Here is a 22,310-nt window from a genome sequence, read left to right as displayed (position 1 = left end):
ACACAATGGTTTTGTCGTAAAGGTAGTTCGTGGGGCACTACGCATATGTGACATTGTCTCTTATTGATTCTGATCTAAAGATAGTTTGTGGATCACAATACGAATCTGACCTTGCCTCTTACAAATGCCACAAAGTGAGATGTCAAATGGGTATGGACGAAGCAGATGGAGCAGGCTTTCATGAAGCTGAAAGACATTTAAAATTCAGATGCATTGAGCAAATGGCTCCAAGCAGTGATGGTGGTCACTTCAATGAGAGTTTGATTTCTTTACTCCTATGAAGGGGCTCTGTGCTCTACAGATGCACAAGGGATAAGAGGGTCTCCGTTTTGAGCTTGTGCTTAAGAATGGGTGATTGTATTTCTGAGGTAAACTGTATATCATGCGAAGAGGACCTTACAAGGCTACCACTCTATAGGAGGCTCATGACCCATCAAGCTGCCTACCCTTGAGAAGCTATTTCAACAATTTTTAGCTTGGATAAATTTGTGCCTATTCCTGACTTGGAAAGCTCGTCTCCTTCCTACTTGGGGTTGCTATTGCCTATATTTCAATTTACGGGATGGCGATCCACAATGGTATTATACTCATCCACCATATTTTCTTGCCCCCATCCCCCACAAACCTTGAGTGTGTGTATATTTGATCTGATTTGCATTCAACTCCAGCTAGATTGTTGATCATTTGTAGTATATTGTATTTTCTTTTGAATAATATAATTAGCCACACCTACCTTTTGGCCAAACATCGGAGACTTTTACATGTAATTATGTGGCAAATTAGTTGATGGTGGATATGGATTTTTTATAGGAGATTTTTTATAATATCCATAGAGTGCATCAATATCGAAGGAAGGAAGTTGACAATGCCAGCAAGAAATGATCATCTGTGAGGGTCCACCACTCATGGTGCTGCTCTCACAAGATACATAGTAGTTGAAGTAGCTTGGGGAGTTCTCATCAAGGTTAGCTCCACAAAAGAAGGGGTCATTTTTGCATTATGAAAGTTAATCAAAGTAATTTAACCTATTAATTGGATTCCTAATTGGAAGATGCATCTAGTGTTTCGTGTCAGTAATAATGTGAAGTACTACGTCCTATTTCTATTTGCAACCTCAAATTAGGAGAAGCCAGAGCTAGTGGATGCATATAGGCTTTAGGAAATATTGGTGCCAGAGTGGTGCTATTTTCGTATGTTAAGGAGATGATGTAAGTAAGTCCAATGCTTGTTAAAGCCTTAGTATACATGATGGTAAGTCTTAGTTTAGAGATGACTCTTTGCATTTGCTTTGAGTTTACTAGGAGTTGATGTATTCGGAGACAATTGCTATACTAGTGGAAGAGAATGCAATGTCCTGAATAGTGTTCATATCAAAGTGCCTGTTTGTTGGTAAAGTCTAGGGACAAGTCAATGATGTGGGAAAAAGGCATGGTAAGATTGTCAGGCAGTGGTGCACAAGGCATCTAACTACCATATGGTAGTTGACTACTGTGGTTGGATTGGCTCGTTAAATTGGATGACCCAACAATGTCAAATGGTCATGAAATTATGATTCAAGACTCAAGTTTTGGAGGTTCTCTGCTCAAGATTGCTAGAGGTTGTTGAGATGGCAAGCTCAACAAGTGTGGGCATTGATGATGGACCGATTGGGTAGATGGGTTCGCATGTCTACACTTAATACATTGGTGGTTATCATGAAACTCACATGGACATTGACTCATTATTTCTTGCATTTAGGTAGTTACATCTACGTATAGCTGGCATAGTTATACCACTAGCCGACTACTATATTCAACTATGCATTAGTAGACTTAGTAGGTTGCTTTTCTTCATGGTGTACCTTATGTACACTTATTATCCATTGTAGTGTGTGTGAAAAAAGACAAAGAACATGAAATTGTTTTGGTCTCCATATCTTTTCTTGTGTGTTTAAACAAGCTTTCCTTGCATCTATTGTTTGTGTGTTTGGTGTAGTGGTTTAGGCAAGTCCTCCTACCACATGAATTTTGTCATGGTATTAGGGCTTACCATTATTAGAGGTTGTTTTGGAGGTTGACATAAAGAAGGAGTGGGAATTCTAGCAAGCAAGCAATGGGTATGAAGTCCTCCCAATTTCTTATTCATAGATTTTTTAAAACTACCGTACAGACACCCAAAGTAGGGCATAGCAATGGTCTTGGATTCTTTGAGATTTTGTGTGCAAGTACAGTGTATATTAAATCAAATTTGAATTTGAAACAATTGATACGTGTTTTGAAAATTAGCCTATAAGGGCTGACATGCTGGTCTTTTGGCCATTTGAGGTCATATTGGGTCCCATTTTGGCCTCCCAAGGTTGGGAACATTAGTTTCTGGGCATATTGCATTCTCCATAGTGTTGACCATTGTTTAGTGTACAAGTTAATAGATTCAAATCTGTAAGTTTTGTGGTGCTTGTCAGAAGAGTAGTCCTATATTCTCAACAATATCTTCTATTACAATCAGAAATGTAAAAAGGTTAACCACCATGGACAAAGGGAAGATGAAGGTTTTGATGGTGATGATACACATACTAGTCAGTCATTCCTCGATAGAGATTCTAGTGGTTTCAAAAGTTTGGATGATAAGCTTGGTATCCCTATTGTTAGGACATTGTTAGCAAAGTATACATCTCTAGGTATCATAGTCTGTGTGAGTATGCATTTTTTGTTTTATACCGGATGTTATTTATGTTGGCTGACTTGATTTTGGGTGCCATTGGCTGACTGGTCATCTGTTTGTTGGCATTATTCTTTGCCTACTTATAGGTAGGCTCCCTCCCACTACCAATCATCCATGAGATACTCATCCTTTAGCACGATTGCATCTGAGTATGGAGAGAGAGATTGATGCACAGTGCAATTAACTTGGTTGTGCCCAAGCCTTTATACTGTTCTTGTGCCTTGGTATATGGATTTCATTTTCCAAGCATATTCATTTTGAGTTTTTGTGTTCTTTGTAGTGTTCTTCTCTATTCTTTGTATCCTTCCAATCTATACCTGTAGTGTCTGTCATGAGGACATGTATTTTTGAAACCTCACTTAACATGTGGATTCATATTTAATCATATGGTTAAGTAAATGTTGTATATGTGAGGTGTAACTGGGGTTAGAGTAAATTTACGATCATGGAACTCGAGGAAATCACAAGATTTCAAAGGCAAAAGTTGCTATAAGTTATGCCGCACAAATACTTGGTGGTATTTGGTGCTAGTTGTTGGCCTAGGTCATTCATTTGGCCGTAAGTGTTAGTTGGTGACACTAAGAAGTGGCGGGGTATCTAACATCAATTTGATGATCAAAGATAGCACAGAGACACTCGAGAATGGAAGTTGTCTAGCCAATTTAACTATTAGCCATTCAGATTATTTTTCAAGGCACCGAAATAATTATTAGACTAATTTTCAGTATTTAAAGATTGAAAATTAATATTTAATTATGGATAATGCTGGAAAAACCATTTGGGAAGGCTGCCTCTTGTCAAAAATGTCCATGCAAGACTAAAAAACGTCTTTAGAGGCTCGAGAGGCATTTTTAGTGTATTCAGCTTGCAAGAGAGAGCGAGAAGATATTGTTGGTTTGATTTGCAGCCATTGGAGGACCTTTTGAGGCAGCCAAGGGCAAGAGAAGACTAATCAACAACAGGTGACAACATCTACAGGCTGTTGAGACAGGGCAACAGCAGCAAATGATTGATTTTCTTCAATTCTTTGCATCTACAAGCTGTGAGACAGGGCAGTAGCAGTAAATGACAGATTTTCTTCAGTTCTTTGTGAAGAAAGTCTGAATTTTTTCTCTTCTCAGCATTCTCTCTCATCTCCCAGCCTTTCTACAGCCTTGCTCCAGAGATTGCAACATTGAGATCACCAGAGGCTGAGAAATTTTAGATTTCTTTGTTGTAAACCCTAATCCGCAGCAAAAATTGGGGTTTAGCAGCAGCCTCGGGAAGCGTGCCAAAATTGGAAGCTCCAAGGCTTGGATTCAATAGGACTGAAGCTGTTTTTAGCCTATTTAAGTGGAGGGACCAGCAAATAATTGAATTCGGGGCATTTTCCATCTTCATCAAAGCGGGTGAAGGCCAATTGATTGCCCAAATCAAGGGGCAAATCAAATTAAAGATTTGGTGGTCCTTTTGAATAGTAAGGGGAGTTGGAATACCAAAAGGGATTGGGAGAATCCCATTGTACATCAACTTCTTATTCAATTAAGTTAAATAAATACCGAAAGGGACGTCAGTTTTGGGGGCAACTAGGTGTCCAATGTCCAAGATTATATGATAAAGTGTACTTTTCAGTTTTGTGAATTTGTTAATTGCTGTAAATAGTGCTTAATTAGGTTATTTACCACCCTATCCGAGGAGGAAGGTTGGTTACATGTTTCCATAGCCGGGATACCACTCAATCCCTTGATTTGGTGGACCCTAGGCACCTGATTGTAAGCCAAAGCTTTGTGCTAGTGCTGATTTTTACTCTCAGTTGAGAAATTACAGCAATATGTTTTCATACAGTGAGATAGACTCAAGCAATGATGATGTCTCTCAGCATGAATGTTCACATGGGAATGAAGGAAATGCAATGCATGACCTTGGACAAGGCTTAGACCATGGACAACAAGTTTAAAACATTGCTGCTGGGCAAGATGCACGGCCTTTAGGGCATAAGGAGGCCGATGACCAACAAAGTGAAGAGAAAATTGATGACTAGTTCAAGAATTGGATGAGGACAACAGCAAATCTCTTTGCTGGATTGGCAAAGGATTCTCAATTTACCCGATTTTTGATTGCTCTAAAGAAGGACAACAAAGGCAAGAAAAAGAAGGTATCTTCTACACCTTCGAGATAGCAAGATGCACTAAAGATAATGCCAAACCCTTCATTTGAAGCTCCCAAAGATGCTAATGAAATAAAACAGTTGGTAACTACGGGGCAAGAAATGCAAATGCAAGGCCATCACGGAAGTGTCAATCCAATGAATTTTGGATAGCTGTGTATGCATGCTATGATGGGGCAGCTAGGATATTTTGGTGGAAGTACGATTTTTCATGCTATGGTTGGACAAGGACCGCATACAGGAATGTATGGCACAAATCCCTATGGTATGCAGCAACCAATGCATGGTGTGCAAGGTCCAATGTATTCGAGTATGACTGGAAATATGCAAAACCCTATGTATGGCAGCATTGGCTTGATGCCTGGGGCACAAGGTAGCATGTTTGGTACTACATCTGTACCCCCGAATGCTTATGGGGCTCGAGGAATGAATGTTGGTTATGCAAATGCTTCATTTGGCATTGGTTTTGATGTAAATTCAACAAATGTATCCTTTTTGTAGCAGCTAGTGTATGATAACTTGACACCTAAAAGGGGCAGCAAAAGACTATGATGAGGGTGAAAAAGTAGTGAAGTTTGGACTTTGCTAATGTTTATGATCAGCTTGCAATGGCCAAAGGCATGGACACTTTGTGCTAAGAGATGGATTTCTGATGATGCATGGACAACTGTGTGCCACAAAGTAGCTAAGGCCTAGAGTTATCACTGAAAGTCATGCTCCTTCGTATGCAGGACACAAAGGTATTGATGTCATGGCCAAGGTAATGGAGCATTTCTTTTATTGGCCAGCTTTGAGGCATGATGTAGAACAGTTTATTAAGACATGCATCGTATACAAGAAGGTAAAGCATGATAGGCAAAAGATGTCGGGTTTGTTGCAGCCCTTGCCTATTCTAGATAGGCCTTGGCAGAGCATTGTAATGGACTTTATTTTTGAGCTTCCTAAGATGCCTACAGGGAATGATGGGATATTGACTATCATTTGCAGGTTTAGCAAACAAGCCCATTTCATTCCGTGGAGGAAGAAAATAAAGGCTGATCATATGGCATGATTGTTTTGGCAGCACATCTTTAAGTATCATGGTATGCTAGAGTCGATCATTAGTGATCAAGACCCTTGGATGACCAATTTATTTTGGAAGGGGTTGTTTGAGAATATAAGTACCACGCTGAAATTCTCATCATCCTTCCATCCGTAGACAGATGATCAGTTTGAGGAAGCAAATTCCACAGTGTGAGATCTTTTGAGGTATTATGTTTCAGACCACAAGACACAGTGGGAGTAGTATTTGCCCTTAGTTGAGTTTGCTTACAACAACACAGTGTATAGTTCTACGGGAAAAGCTCCATTTGAGGTGGTTGAGGGTAGCAAGAAGGTATCACCTATTCTGCATACTCTGGATAAGATCTTTGAGGCTAATCGTTATGTGGAAAACTTGGATGTAGCCTATGCAAAGATAAAATATGCACTTCAGGGATCACAAGAAAAGCAAAAGAGGGCAGCTGATCGCCACAGACGTGCTTTGCTGTTTGCAAAGGATAATTATGTATTGTTGCGTTTTGAAAAGGCAAGGCTGAAAAAGATGAAAGGAAGAGAAAGATTGTATCCAAATCTCACTCTTGCTTTTTCAACTTTATCCCAACCCTCGGGCCTCTCGAGTCTCCCTTCCTTTCAACTTTCAAGACTCAAGCATCTCTCTCTCTCTCTCTCTCTCTCTCTCTCTCTCTCTCTCTCTCTCTCGCTCTCTCTGGCCTCTTTATTCGTCATCTGCACCATGACTCGTGAGAAGCACGAGGCCTTCAATTTGCATGCGATCCATGTGGAGAGGGATACAAAGAAGTCCAACTCCCACCATTGGATATGCAAGTATTGCGGGAAGCGCTATACAGGTGGTGCAACTTGGCTTCTCCAACATCTTTCCAAGACGGGGGGGTAAGTTGCTCCATGCAAGGAGATCCCTCAAAACATTGCGGAGGAGATTCTCACCAAGATGAGAGGGGGATCCACAAGAGGAGGAGGAAGTGGCTTATCGGTACCAACTCCTATGCCTACTAGTGAGGAAGCATCCAATGTGGGCGTATCTTCAACTGATGCGGAGAGGCCTCTACCATTGGTGGTGGGGGCTTCACATCCGCATCCGGCTCCTGTAAAAGACAAAGAGTGGAGGCTCATGTGGTGCCGGAGAGACAATCGTCTCTCTCTCAAGCTCTTGGTCATGTGCGTGGATCGGTTGCCTTTCTTAGAGAAAGGCAACAACTTGCGGACATTGAAATTGCATGCATGGTGATTGAGTGCAATCTTGCATTCAATGTCCTAAAGCAAGAGCAATGGAAGAAGATGGTAAAAGTCATTGCCAATGTGGGCCCATGTAAAGGATGGACCGGTGTCACATACAACGACATGAGGGCGAGAAAGATTGATGAAGAGAAGGAGAGGATTGATAGAGCCCTTGATCCTATTCGGGCCGCATGGATAAAATATGGTTGCTCCATTCTCACCGACAGATGGAGTGATCGTAAAAAATGGGCATCATCAACATACTCGTCTCATATCCACTCGGCACTTACTTTTTGTGGGCTGTAGATACGGGCAAGAGGGGAGAAAAACGATGGGTGGATTTATCTACCGCCACATTCGACAAGCTATCATTGAGGTATACATTGTCTTCTCCCACTTGTTGGAGGAGAGAGTCACTTGTAAAGTCTTTATTTTGGTGGCAAAACTTTGGATACGCACTGGAGACCCTTCAGCCCTTAGCCATGAGGATCCTTGCCCAGGATTGCTTTTTGGGTGCATGTGAGAGAAACTGGAGTATCTATTCTCTCATTTACACAAAGATTCGCAATCGGCTTAGCACACGATAGTTAGAGCGGCTAGTCTATTGCCGCACTAACTTACGTATGATGAGGGCTATGATGAGCATGGATAGTCTGAAGCAGGTAAAGTTTAAACACTTAACTATAACATTTAAAATTTGTTGTTTTAACTTTTAAACTTTGAACTTTGAAGTTTAAACTTTATACTTTACAATTTAGACTTTAGTATTTACAATGATCAATCTTACATGCATCACTGCATTGTGTAGGTGAATGTTGATACATTCAAGTTGACGGGCGACACTCTTCCGAGTATACATAAGGAGGTGGACGAGGAGGAGGAGATTATTTTTGCAGAGCTCTATAGAGAGCTTATAGCAGTAAATATTCGTGACACTCGCAATCAGCATGCTCGTGGGCGAGGAGTTCGAGTAGATGGTAGCAGGGGCATGGTCATTTGATGCCCTCCATCATTGAGGAGGGGTGGTTTAAGTGGCTTGCAGACATATGTAAGGTGGAGCTCTAGTAGCTCACATCCTGTGCCTTATGAGGATATCCCCCCCTTGCTTACATAGCCGCCACCTAGGGAGCCATCATTTGATGATGATGGTAACCTCATTAGTCATCATCAGATGCTGAGGAGTCATCTTCAGACTCTCTTGATGAGCACTCAGATGGTTCTGATGATAATGATGATGATAATGATGATAGTGACGCCTCATCATAGATTCATCATTCATATGATATAGGTCTTTTTTTTTTGTATTAGATATACTAGATTGTAGTTGTACCGCATGTTTTACGTAGCCCATGCGACTGCGATGGTTACCCTCATGTATTCATCTTATTCTGTAATGAAATGGCTATTTCCACTTTAAACATGTATTCTATGATCTATCATTTAATGATTTATGGTTTTTGTTGTTTAAAAAATCATCTTAAATTTTTTTCGTACTAATATTGTACCGTACCTTATAAAATCATAAGGTACTAATTAGTACCGTATCATATCGTACTTTTTGTACCTGACAACTATGGATAAGCAGAGCAAGGATCCGGAGTATTGCTTGATGCTCAAGGGAGAGGTAGCACTTCCACTTCTCCAGTTATGGACAACTCTCATATGTAGTGGATCTTGGATGTATTGAGCATGTATCCAAGGTACTATGCTGACAGTATGTTTGCCATGAGGTCACTACTCAGTGTACTAGTCACTGCGAGATGTATGCAGATGAGTATGAGTTTAATTTGGGCACTGGAAGTATACTTTTGCATAAACTTGTGATCAATTTGGCATGAATTTTGCGTCAATTTTGAGATAAAAATTCTAATCAGTTTAAGCTCAATTTTTGATCAGCTTGAGAACCGTTTATGGTCACTTTTTGGATTAGTTTTGCATCAGTTTTTGCATTGATTGCTGGTCAGTTTTTACAATGAGTTTGTGATCAATTTGGGGTTACATTTGCAACAGTTTGTAATTAGCTCTCAGATCAGCAAGTGATCAGTTTACGATCAGATTATTCTTAGTTTTCAATGGTTTACATCTAGTTCCATGGACAACAGCATATGTCATGATGCCATTGATGTTTTAACCATGGTTTTTACTTGGTTTTCATTATACTGTGGTTTGGTTTTGCCAGATGAGTTGAGCTCATGAGAAATGGACATGTCACATGATAATCTGGCAATGTTTTTGAGATTCTTTGTGAGTCTTATGTTATGTTATGCTGGCTGGTAATTTTCAGCATATGTTGGGCATATGGAATGGTTGAACAGTAGTGCACAATGTTGTGTTGACTATGATGCCCTATGGAAAATTCTAGTGTAGTACTTTGCTTTTGATGCATTTGGCAGTGCAATTGAGGATGATTGCAAGGATTTCAAGGGGGAGGGTTGTCATGAGGACATGTATTTTTGAAACCTCACTTAACATGTGGATTAATTTTTAATCACATGGTTAAGTAAATGTTGCATATGTGAGGTGTAACTGGGTTTAGAGTAAATTTATGAGCCCGAGGATATCAAAGGCAAAAGTTGCTATAAGTTATGCTGCACAGGTACTTGGTGGTATATGGTGCCAATTGTTGACCTAGGTCATTCATTTGGCCATAAGTGTCAATTGGTGACACTAGAGAAGTGGTGTTTAATGGTACATAATGCCAATCTGATGGTCAAAGATTATGATTAGACATTCGAGAATGGAAGTTGCCTAGCCAATTTAATTATTGGCGAGTCAGATTATTTTTTAGGGCATTGAAATAATTATTAGACAAATTTTCAGTATTTAAAGACTGAAAATTAATATTTAATTATGAATAATGCTGAAAAAACCATTTGGGAAGGTTGCCACTTGTCAGAAATGCCCATGCAAGACTAAAAAACGTCTTTAGACGCTCGAGAGAGACATTTTTAGTGTATTCAGCTTGCAAGAGAGAGGGAGGAGATGTTGCTTGTCTGATTTGCAGCCATTGGAGGACCTTCTGAGGTAGCCACGGGCAAGAGAAGACCAATCAACAGCAGGTGACAACATCTACATGCTGTTGAGATAGGGCAGCAGTAGCGAATGATTGATTTTCTTTGGTTCTTTGCATCTACAAGCTGTTGAGACAGGGCAGCAGTAGTAAATGACAAATTTTCTTCAGTTCTTTGCGAAGAAAGTTTGAATTTTCTCTCTCCTCAGCATTCTCTCTCATCTCCCAGCCTTTCTACAGCCTCGCTTCAGAGATTGCAGCATTGAGATCACCAAAGGCTGAGAAATTTTAGATGTCTTTGTTGTAAACCCTAATCTACAGCAAAAATTGGGGTTTAGCAGCAGCCTCGGAAGCATGCCAGAAATTGGAAGCTCCAAGACTTGGATTCAATAGGGCTGAAGCTGTTTTTAGCCTATTCAAGTGGAGGGACCAGCAAATAATTGAATTTGGGGCATTTTCCATCAAAGCAGGTGAAGGCCAATTGATTGCTCAAATCAAGGGGCAAATCAGATTAAAGATTTGATGGTCATTTTGAACAACAAGGGGAGTTGGAATACTGAAAGGGATTGGGAGAATCCCATTGTACATCAACTTCTTCTTCAATTAAGCTAAATAAATGCTGAAAGGGGCACCAGTTTTGGGGCCAACAAGGGGTCCAATGTCCAAGATTATATGGTAAAGTGTACTTTTCAGTTTTGTGAATTTGTTAATTGCTGTAAATAGTGCTTAAGCAGGTTATTTACCACCCTATTCGAGGAGGAAGGCCATTTATAGTGTCTGTCTACTTCCATTGCTGACCACTATTCTGACATGGTATCATAGTTCTTCCACTTGGGTATGGTGTTATTTGCTGCTTATGATTTCTGTTTTCAGATTTGATCGTGCATAGGCCGCACCAACTAGCCTATGTTTGCTGCTGCTCTTTAGTTGGCTGGTTGTGTAGGGTGTCAGCTTTCAGCCCCAGGTGACCATCGGACTGCTTGTGTTTTTGCAGCCTGCTCCTGTATTTTGCAATGACAACCTGCATTTTGTTGTTCTGACCCTGTTCTGTTCGGTTTTGTTGCCGTTTTCTTCGGGAAAACTGCCATTTTCTCCAAGTCCGCCTGCATTTTGTTGATCTAGTCGCCGTTTTTGCTGTTTCTGCTAATGATCTTACTGGACAGTTGACACTTAGCTGTTTGTGCAAGCATTTCTAACTTTTTTGGCAGTTGGCAGTTTGTGTTTTCAGCAAGTTTGCATTTTTTGTACTACTTGCACTATTGGACTCATGGCTTTGGGTTGAGTCTTGGCACATACCAAGCTCTTGCCAAAATAACAGGTATCCTCTAAGACAATGTCAAAATAGTATGCACTTATACCATATTAGAGAGATAGTAGGGTTGTGGGGAGAAACAGAGTGTATGGCAAACATTGAGAGAAGAAGAAACTTGGAAACTAAGTAGAAGAAGAGTGAAGAAGATGATGAATAATGAATCATTGAATCATGCTCAATGAAACAAGTTGATACAATGGAGCCAAAGCTCAAAGATAACTATATTGTCCTGGTTGATCACATGGTAGTGTTTGAAGGAATCCTGCACCAATCCTCCGAAAGATAAAGGAAGGGACAGCTAGTTGTAGAGAGTGAAAGGCAGTCCTTGGTTGTCAGAGATGAAGGATATTCTGAAATCTTTCTAAGATTATGGCTGCTACAAGTTAACTGCTAAGCAGCCAGTTGGAGAAGAAAACACAAAAATATCTGATGAATATCTCTCTGTGTAAGTGGTTGCAGATAGGCGATTTCTCGGCATCCCAAAATACAAAAATGTATATATCTGATGTACGGCTGATAAAGAGGGTGAAACCTGCTGTAGGTGGCCTGAAATTGCTGCAAACAGAAGCTTGATGATGATGCCAAGTGAGGAGGGCTGACATCCAATGATGGAGAGGGATGGAGAAGCCACGAACTATAATGTCCTCACGGGGTGTGAATGGCAGTGGAGAGGATGGAGAAAGGAGAGAAGAATATGGAAGAGAGTGATAGAGTGTTAGAAGGAATGAATGTGTCAGATGGTCAAATGGGGGGAGTCAATGCCGTATTTATAGGCAGAGATTGTCTCAAGTGGCACCCCAACTCTCTCGAGTGGTGTCCAGCGGAGTCCTTCAGGTGGTGCCTCGATTTGATTCAATGGTGCCCAGACACTAACTAATGATCCAAATAAATTCTATTTGGGGCTGTAAATGGAAACCAAAATAGGAATGAAGGAGAAGAAATGTATTGAATGACTTGATTTCTCACCCCTCTCAAGCCAAAAAAGAGTGAAAAAGAGGAGAGAGAGAGAAGAAGATCAACCATGGAATCCTAGTTTTCCACTTGTAAGGTGACCCATAGTAAAGAATAGTAGACACGATGAGTTGATAGTATGTGAAACTCAACCTCGGGAGAGAAACCAAAAGCTTCGTTATTCCATGTTGGAAAGTATACAAAGGCCTAGCCACCAAGCCATGGCTGAAACGTCCAAAGCCCTAAACTAGGAATAACTTGTAGATCTTGGGTATCAATGGGGTGAAATGGCATGGAGATGTCAACCACCCCAAGAAGGTTAAGGGTTTGTGAAGATCCACAAAATGAGTAGGGACTCCCTCTAAAGTTGAAGGAATGGGATTCCCCTTTGAAGTAGAAGAAAGATGAGCCCCCTTTGAATCCTGCTCCGTTTGAGATAGGGAAGCAAGAAACTCATGGATCAGAGCCTCTAGAAAGTCGGATGACAAAGAAAGTACCACCGGTAATGTTGAAGAAGGCATCTAGGGTTTCAATGGAATAGAAGCTAGGGAGCTTCCATAGGTGGCCTCTTGAACGTGTGTAGAAGAGGGAGTGAGGGAGCTATATCACATAAAATCTCCTCGATGATTGCATTGGAGGTAGTGGCTGTGGAGCGATACAAGGGAGGTGAGGAAATAGGAAGCTCCTGTGGAGCCATGGGTGAACAACAACCACTCTATCAATGGAGTGGATTGTGGAGCCAAAGAAGAGGAATGAGTCGAATAGTCCATCTTGACGGAGTAGATTGACGAGATCGTACCCAAGAGCCATTATCTCTCGGTGGAATCGACTATAGAATTGGTGACCGGTAAAGCCATTGCAATGGAAAATGGGTTGGGGAAAACCTCAATAGTGCATTGTGGTGGTCTTGAGGAGGTCGTAGTGCCTGAAGAGATCTTAGATCCTCCTTTGGCTTGGAAGGACTTGGTGCACATTGGATGCATCTTATTACCTTGACCATAAAAATCTGATAGCCATTGTAGAATAATCTCTGTGGCCCAAAAAGGTGAGGTGGTACAAGGAATGCATGGGGGAAGATGCATATACTCCAGTGAGGTATGGAGCAAAGGTCGATGCCAACAATCTTCAATGGTATGACTGTTCTTGTTGCAGGAGGTGCACCCACTGGTCTGTTTGTCTAGTGGAGAGGCCATAGCACTAGTGTTAAGGGAGGGTGGGAGGGAGAAGAAAGTATCTCCCAATGATGTAGTGGAATAAGGGGGTAAGGTGGAGGTGATACCGAATTCGCAACTTGTCTTTTCCTTCTCTGATGAAGAGGATCTTTAGCTCTCTGAGCACCTTTGCTTTGATAGCATGTCAAAATAACAGATATGCTTTGATACCATATCAAAATAGTGTGATGCAATGGTATATGCAATCATACCATATCAAAGAGACTATAGGTTTTGTAGGAAGAAACATAAAGAGTGTATAGCAAACACTAAGAGAAAAAGAAACTCAGAAACTCAAAAGAAGAGTGAAGAAGATGATGAATGATGAATCACTTAATCATTCTCAATGAATCAGGCTAATACAATGTAGCCGAAGCTCGAAGATGATTGCACTATCTTGGCTGATCAAGCGGCAATATGTAAAGGAAACCTGCAATGTAGAGGGAGTGAAACACAATCCTCTGGACAATAGGGTATAGGAGGTAATGTTAGATGATGAAGGAAGGGGCAACTAGCTGTAGAGGGAGCGAAACATAGTTCCCAGGGGCTGTCAGAGATGAAGGATATACTGAAATTTCTTTGAGATGATAGTTGCTGTCAAAGTGACTGTTGGTCAGTCAGTTGAGAAGAAAACAAGAATATCTAATGAAGATCTTTGTGTAAGTGGCTGCAGATAGGCAATTGTTGGGCAGCCCTTTAGGAGTGAAGGAAACACAAAAACGCAGGTATTTGATGTAGGGCTGATAAAGAGGGTGAAACCTGTTGTAGATGGTGTGAAACTGTTGCAAACGAAGCTTGATGATGATGTTAGGTGAGGAGGGCTGATGCCGGATGATGTAGGTTACCTAGCTATCTCGCCTGGAGTGCTGTGATGAAGGATTGGTTTGTGTAAAAGTGTGTGTGGTATATCATTTCACGAGCCATCTTGTGTCCCCAAATACCATCTCCTATTCCAAAAATTTGGGACCCAGATAACTATGAGGAACCATTGCTTACTTGGGAGCTTGGAGATAGATGATACTTGTGCCTACTCGTCTATTCTCTAATGCATCTCTAAAGGCGTTCTTTTGGAAGTTACTTCTTGCCTGCAAGACATCTTCAGAATGTGGGAGAAGTTATAGCTTATGTTGAGGCTGTGTCAACCATGTGATTTGTAACTCTTTATCGTCAACTACAGACTATTGAGTTGGATTTCATTCATATTGATGTATGGGGGCCAATGCAAAATGCATCTCTTGGGGGGCTGTTGGTGCTACCACCCTTAATCATTGGGTTGCATCACTACTATCTGAGGCATTGCTACTATTTTGGGGTGGTGGAATCATTGGCACTTGGGTGGACTTGCTCTCAGCCACCATGATTGGAAAGGCCCTTATTAGCATGCTAGTGCCTACAATTTATGTTTTGTTGATAGACATAGCTTTTGGCAAAGTTTGTCGGTGCTCCTCTTAGGCTTTGTCATGTGGTTTGTGATTGATGATGGCTTGCCTCATAGGGATATAGATAGAGAGAGATGTCTTAGAGATGCACAAGGCAATTGCCTCTAGTGACTAGGATTCTAGAGATGCAAGTTGTGTGAAGAGGGCTCTTTGGATCATGTATGGTTTAGCCAAGCTTTCGCTACGGGTAGAGGACTCTTTGGTTGATTTATGGGTTGCACTCATTATATTAGATCATCAAGAATCACTCATACACCATGGTTGGTTTGAATGCCCATCATGGCATGCAATGCCAACAATTTGTGATGGCGGCTGGCTTCATGGGCATTTGGATAGAGCTGGATGTTGTAGAGATGCACAAAGGCAACTGCTATGATTTTATAGAGATGCAAGCTGTGTGAAGAGGGCTCTCTGGAGGTTGAGCCAAGCTTGTGCTATGGGAAGAGGGATCTTTGGACCATCAATAGGTGCCAATCATCATACAAGGCCATCAAGAATGGATCATGTGCCATGGTTGGTTTGAATGCCCCTCGTAGCATGCAATCCCAACAATTTGTGTTTGGTAGAAAAGTTTACTCTTATTGCATTCTAAAGAGTTCTTAGTTGCTTGCAGTAACCATTCTATGCAGCTGCACATAGCAGGTAAGCATGCGTATGCAAATGTGTCTACCTGCATAAAGTTCTTAGATTAGAGTGCCCTTTACCAGGCTTGATATCTCTTTACCAAGCCATTGATTTTATCTTCCTGTGTTAAGCAGACCAACTCTAGATGATGTTGAGCGTTTATCGAGGGGAAAAGCAAGTAAAGCAAAAATTGGGAGCCGGCAAGTACCGCATCGGCTGAATACCGAGGAAAGAAAGGTGCTGGTCAACTTCTATTCAATTAGTACATAAGTAAATCAATTCTCCAAATAAAATGTGATTGTCTTTAGAGTACTGGCTCTTTTATGAAGTAAATACATGTCACATCATGGACAAATGCATGAACTGAATGAGTATATGTTTCAAACAACACTATAACCTGTGAAGAGTGTGTGGCTGTTCTCCTGTATGAGGTGGTTGTCTGCTCTTAATCATTAGTTCATTTTCTCAACGTGGGGTTTCACAAGTTACAGAGACCAACATAATAATATAAGGAAGGTGCAACCGATTTGGGGCTCCGTGATTAGAGTGACATCAAGATGGTGTTCGTGAAGAAGAAAATTCTCCCATTATAACATTATGTATCGTATATCCAGGTAAATGTCAGGATGGGCTATCTTGAGCAGCTCTAGAGGTAGCCTTGAAAGGTTTGTGGTGAGTCCAGGTAATTCAATGAACTGAGTATATCAGAGGTGGACTCGGTCTGTGTCCTGCATGCAGCAACAAGTTCCCTCAGTCTGCAAAGCCAGCTATGCTGCAGGGTCCCATGTATCATGAACTGTATGTTATGGAGTGGATTGCTGAAGGTGTCTCAATTATCTCATTGGCAAATCATTCTTTAGGAACTAACTGTTGCAAATTTGATGTGAGGGATGAGGACTTCATGAAAAAAACACAATATATGCATGAGCATATGTACATGCACATGCATGTGCACATCCCGCACACGGTTTTTTTTGTTAAACCGCTGTTCATCATCTCATTAAGTAAAAAACTTATAAGAAGGATAGAAGACTTCATAGCATGGTGACAATCATATAATGATGCCACACTACACAGAGAAAGTCTGATATAGCTTGAGGTTGAAATGGCTGAGTAATCATGAAAGCCTGATTTCAAGTCCAAATGGTCCAAAAAGCCCCATATTAGGTCCAATGAAAGAAGAGGGAATATTGGGACACCCTTCAAGAGAACCTTTGAGCTGTGTTTTTAACCTTGTGCTAAACGAGCTGTGTTGTTCAGGACAATGTGATAGAAGCTAGCTGGCCCACACCAAAACACAAATATGTTAAAGAAAAACTCTGGAGTTCAGGAATGTATACCTTTGTATTTGTGGGTCTCTGTTGTGCTCTCAAGTCTGCGATGTTTACGCCAGGTGGGATACCACAAGTTTGAACCTTGCAATGAGGACGTCGGGAGGTTTTGTAAATGTGGAACAGGTCCAATTGTACGCGCCATCTTTGCACGTGTACTACCACATAGCATCGTAGTAATTAGAGCCTTCCCAGAGCAAGTAGATTTGATGTAATTTTGATGTGACCATAAGCCTATCAACTGTGCTCTTATCCTGCTACTCAAATGAATTTCACCTAGATTATATGCTATAGTTGTAAGAAATGTGGAAGCACTGAGATGATTTGCTTTACTGTATTTTAAGGCTTACGAGCTTGCAAAGAAGAAGGGATACTTGGTGCAACGGGTCTGGACCCGACGGTACCCATTATCAAACACCTTCAGGAATTACTGTGATGCCTTGGGTTGGCCCTGTTTGCGCATTGATCAGGTACTTTTGTAACCTGTCTGATTATATACATACTGTATTACACAATGTAACCTTTATTGTCACAAAGTTCATGAGTAGCTTACACATCTGCTGCCAACCTAAAATACTTTATAATGCAGGGGCAGTCTGGCAGCTTAGATACTGTAGTTATAGACCTTTCTACCTTAAGACTAGACAGTACAGAACTGACAATGGTGCAAAGACACATACATGAAAGCCTTCAATCCAAGTTTGGTTCCCTAAACAACAGTATTGACAGTGCTGAAACAGAGGCTGCTCAAACCATGGAGATTGCACCAGAAAACCATTGTATCATGAATGAGCAGCAGCTGGAAGAGGCAGATCAACAAGCCCAAGATATACTAACTTTTCATATCTCACGATCTGAAGCACGGCATCTGTGCCAGTTGGTTCAGGACTGCTGTAAAAATTTTGCATCTACAATTAAGAAGCCTTTACCTTGAAATTGCTCGGTGCACACGTGTTTGTTTTGAGACGAATGCCTTACAATGACTGGTATGTCTCTCTGCCACTCTGTGAGAATCATTGCCATGGTGCTCGTGATTGCTGCCATATGCTGCCGAAGAACGAGTTGTGCATGCATCAGTGTAAGGATCCGGCTACTCCAGTATAGTTGATAGCTATGCAACACTAAGAATCCTTGTATACAGTTTGTAAAGTGTCCTGCAAGTGTGATTCATGTAAGGTGTATGATCGTCGCAGATGTGTATTATTTGTTGGTCATTAGTTTAAAAGCAGCAATGCGGATAGACATCGAACTCCTATGTGTCAATTATTTTCCCACAGGTTTGCTGTACTTTGGAGTTTTAGTCATATTTTCTAACCTTTCATTTTTCTCCTAAGAAGTAACATCGTTTTTATCAGCTAAAATACCCATTAAACCCAGATGACTATACAACTAAGGAAGCAAAAGCAGAGAGAAACATGTGAATAGCCTGCCAACCTGGGAACATTCAACAGCTCCTATGTGGAGTAGTCAAGATACATAGTGAAAGAGGGAGGAGGGGATGCATTGTGGTGGTGTGTGTTAGTCATATAATACCATCCTGCTCTTCAGAAGGGACTTGAAAGAAAAGCTATGTAATATGATAGGGGTTATGTTAATGATCTGGACAATATACTTCTCACTCAACATAGCACAAGCGATCTTTGCAATATACCAAGGACTTGACCATGGCCACTCTAACAGGAGATTTCTATTAGCAAGCTTAGATGGAAAACATCAACACTAAAGTTGGACATTGTTGCTTCGTGTGCATCTTGGAGCAGAGCAGAGGCATGAAAAATAACAATGGGCCTAGTGGAGTGAAAATGAGAAATTCTGTAGCTAAAGTTATAATGACTACAGTAAACTTGATAAACTTGTACTGGCAGAGGGGGGACTTTCCTGACTCCTGGCTGGAGAGTACAATCGCATTGGTCCCAAAACAAAAGCATTGCCCGCATCTCAAGGATCGGAGGCCAATCTCTCTGCTCAACTCGGTCTACAAATTTTTTGCAAAGGCTATGACAAACAGATTGATGCCCCTACTAAGTAAACACATCAAGAAGCACCAGTTTGAATTCATAAAGGCCAAGAGCCTAACTGACAACATGCTCAATGCCATGATTGCCTTGGACTGGGCAAGATCCTCCAGGCAGGAGGTGGTGCTGCTTCAATTGGACATTGAAAAAGCTTTTGACTGGGTCAGCTGGCTGTACATTGGGATGGTGCTAAAGAAGACAGGATTGCTCAAGAGATTGCCAATCTTCCGAAGTTGGTGGCAGTCATGCTCAGGCATGTATCTCACTTAATGACCTGCTGCTGGACCCTTTCAAGTTTCTTGTGGTGTTCGAGAAGGATGTTCCTTTAGCCCTCTACTGTTTACTGCTGCTACCCACGTCCTGTTTTGTACCTGGGAAAAGTTGGCTGCATGGTATCCACGATACAGGTAAGTAACTATTAGATCAAGGGTTTGCTGATGATCTCCTGATGTCTCTGAAGGACCAAAAAGAGAATCTAGAGAAGGCCATGAAGGTTTTAAGTGCTTATGAGCATGCTGCTGGTTTTTCCATTAATATAAACAAATCAAAGTTAATTAGCATGTCAAAAACTGATATTTTGAGCCTCCAATGGAAAGGCAACATTGTGGGGAGGGGCAACATATTCAGATATCTGGGAGTACCACTGGGGGTGGACATCCCCGAGTCAAGCAGATCCTCCTGGGTGCTTAACAAAATCTGTGAGAAAGTTTAAGTAGCTGGGCATATACCAATTGGCCCAGTCACGTTTGGCTCAAGATTCTCTCTTGTTTTATCTACCCAATGCTCACTTTCTGTCTGCTTCTCATTCGTTGGGGCAAACAAAAGAGCAAAAGCAATGGGACTCAATAATATGCAGATTTCTCTGGGGAAAACAAGGTAAGGCAAGGTACTCCGTGCCCATTGCGCTAGACAAGATCAAGGCTCTTCTCTTGGAAGGGGTCTAAGCCTCCTGGACCCCTCCAGGGAGGTTCATGCTTTTAGGGCCAGATTCCTTAGAGCATGTTGGCTAGAGGATCTACCTTGGTTATGCATGCTGGTGGACATGCTAAAAGCAAGCAACTATAAATTCTGTAGCACCTGGGGGGTATCAGTCCCTGATTTGGTGCGATCACATGCTCTAACCAAGATCAAGGCTCGTGGCCTCATTCTGGACTTGGTGTGAAGTCCTGGGAAATTATTCTTGGCATGGCTGACACTAATCGTGACTCAACTGAAGTGAACAATGAAGACAATGTCTACTGGTCAAGAAGATTCAACCCACCATTGGTCTCCGTGCTAGGGTGCAAAGCCCTGCAACTGATCAAATTCAAGCATTGTATTGGGGAAGGTGATCAACTACTGGCAGGTAATTGTGAAGGGAACCAAGGTGGCATATCTGAGTCAGTTCAGCTAAGCAGAGAATGGGTCCTTCTGCAAAGCAGCAATTTAAGGTTTGACCACATTAAAAAATCCATTTTCTCCTATCTGAGGATAGAAGGGAAGATCTCTCTAGCTCATTTAACAGAAGGGCCATCAAGTCGAAGTTTCTCAGGAATGAAGGCAGAGTCTGTAACGTGCTATATGAAGCCTTGGGGCATCATGCTTCCAACAGGCAAGATTAGAGAATGTTATGGGAACACATGAGCATTGAGATTCCCACTCAAGGACCAAATCTTCCTCTGGAAGGTAATGTCAGGTGCATTGTTCTACAGCTCCAAGTTGAAAAAGAGGGGCATGTCTAATGGCCTTTGCATCTGTGGAAGGGAGGAATCTCTCCAACACGTTTTCTGGGATGGCTGCCTCTCTAATAGAAGTTAGACACTTGCGCTTAACCAATTTCCCCAAGTCAAAGAGGGAGAGAGAGATTTGCAGGTCTGGGTACTGGGTCTTCTTGATTCCACTGAGAAGCACAAATATCTTGCTGTCCAATCGGTCAGGCTGGTGGTTTTGAGGTCCATATGTATTGCTAGAAATCAGGGGATCTTCCAGGGCTCTATCAGTTTGCCTTCCTGGACAGAGTCCCCAAAGGTAGTGGCTCTTGGTAACTGGTGAGTAATCTCAGTATGCTGAGCAGTCATGACGTGGCCAAAATATCATCCTTTGTAAGGCCCTCAGGTTTTGTAACTGAGGTTATTTCATTATAACACAATCTATAATCGCATGTATAATAACTACAGTAAAAGTTTTCACTACAAGAGGTTGAAAAGGTAAGTTATTGGGCTGAAGGTGATGCAGTAATAGCATGAATAACAATGCTTTTCACTGAGACGTCCGGTCCCCGGAGCACAGGAAACCTCCTCGGTGTTGCTCACACCGTCAGCTCAGCAAAAGGGGTGACTTCTGCTGTCAGAAGTGGGATTTGAACCCACGCTCCCTTTCGAGAACCAGAACTTGAGTCTGGCGCCTTAGACCACTCGGCCATCCTGACTGATTGAAATAATTTTTTAGCATTAAGAAGAAGAAAAAAGAAAAGTTGACGTCAACATAGCCAGACGATATCTTGAGGAATGCTACAGTTTATTGGTCTCCATTTCCTCCTGTTGGTTGAGTACCTCGATCGTCAAGTACGTGGGGATTGAGCTTGAGATCAAACCTCATGTTTTTAATGTTGAACGTTGGGTATCCCTGGCCTTATAATAGTCCCACATGTCAAGTCTTGTCATGATGGAATGCCAGTATCATTTTTCTATTTTGTCCTTTTTTGGTCATAGAAAATTGGATATGTATATTGTACATTGGATATTGTTCTTGCTTTGACGTTTCTTGAAAGGTTTTCACAATAATTTTAACTATTGAAGGTTAAGATCAAAGAAAAAGAAGCTATTCCATCGTTTGAATGGTTATATGCTAATGATAATAAGTAATCATAAACAAACCAAGAAAATTGACAAAAATAGGCTACCAAAATAGACATATAACAAGGTGAATTGCATGTATTTTGAGCATAAGGTTGATATTCAAGAATAGTTTGATCTTGAAGAAATCTACTACATAATCGTTGGTATTCAAGAATAGTTTGGTTAAGTATCAAGATCTTGAAGAAATTTACTACATAATCGTTGATATTTAGGCAAATCTACTCCAACAATGTGACTTCATACTAGTCATATGGCAAGTAATTTGTACATATTAATTACTTCATATATACGACGTGTGTACGAATTGTTAACATTTGCTATTAATAAATATTCTATGCATTGTATAATTAGTAGATCGCCATATTTGGTAGCTTTGGCATGCCTAGATAAGCTTGTTTACTCACTATATTTTGGATTACTAGAACCGGTTAATACAAGTGACATTGGATACCAATTT

The 22,310-nt window shown here is 41.2% G+C and overlaps 1 protein-coding gene and 1 non-coding gene across 5 annotated transcripts in view; one reads left to right on the top strand and one right to left on the bottom strand.

The window, feature by feature from the left end:
• The window catches only part of LOC148014647 (uncharacterized), a 22,351-nt gene extending 687 nt beyond the window's left edge, over positions 1–21,664 (top strand). Inside the window, exons 2-6 of one of the 4 annotated variants that reach the window (XR_015688696.1) lie at positions 15,805–15,907; positions 17,064–17,135; positions 17,346–17,471; positions 17,591–18,079; positions 18,195–21,664. Coding sequence is in view for 2 of the 4 variants with exons in the window: in XM_087667064.1 (XP_087523190.1) it covers positions 15,805–15,907; positions 17,064–17,135; positions 17,346–17,471; positions 17,591–17,935 (646 nt within the window). In the remaining 2 variants the exon portion in view is untranslated. Of the gene's footprint in view, positions 1–15,804; positions 15,908–17,063; positions 17,136–17,345; positions 17,472–17,590 lie in introns of all 4 variants that reach the window. The other 3 variants (XR_015688695.1, XM_087667064.1, XM_087667065.1) reach the window with 3 other exon arrangements.
• On the bottom strand, positions 21,340–21,423 carry TRNAL-CAA (transfer RNA leucine (anticodon CAA)). Its single transcript has one exon. It is a non-coding gene; the product is annotated as a tRNA-Leu (tRNA).
• Positions 21,665–22,310: the final 646 nt, after the last annotated feature.

Source organism: Lygodium microphyllum, chromosome 25, assembly GCF_053477565.2.
Source record: "Lygodium microphyllum isolate KBCC chromosome 25, Lygodium_microphyllum_v1.1.10, whole genome shotgun sequence".
Taxonomy (NCBI): domain Eukaryota; kingdom Viridiplantae; phylum Streptophyta; class Polypodiopsida; order Schizaeales; family Lygodiaceae; genus Lygodium; species Lygodium microphyllum.
This window is presented reverse-complemented; position numbering and strand designations above follow the sequence as displayed.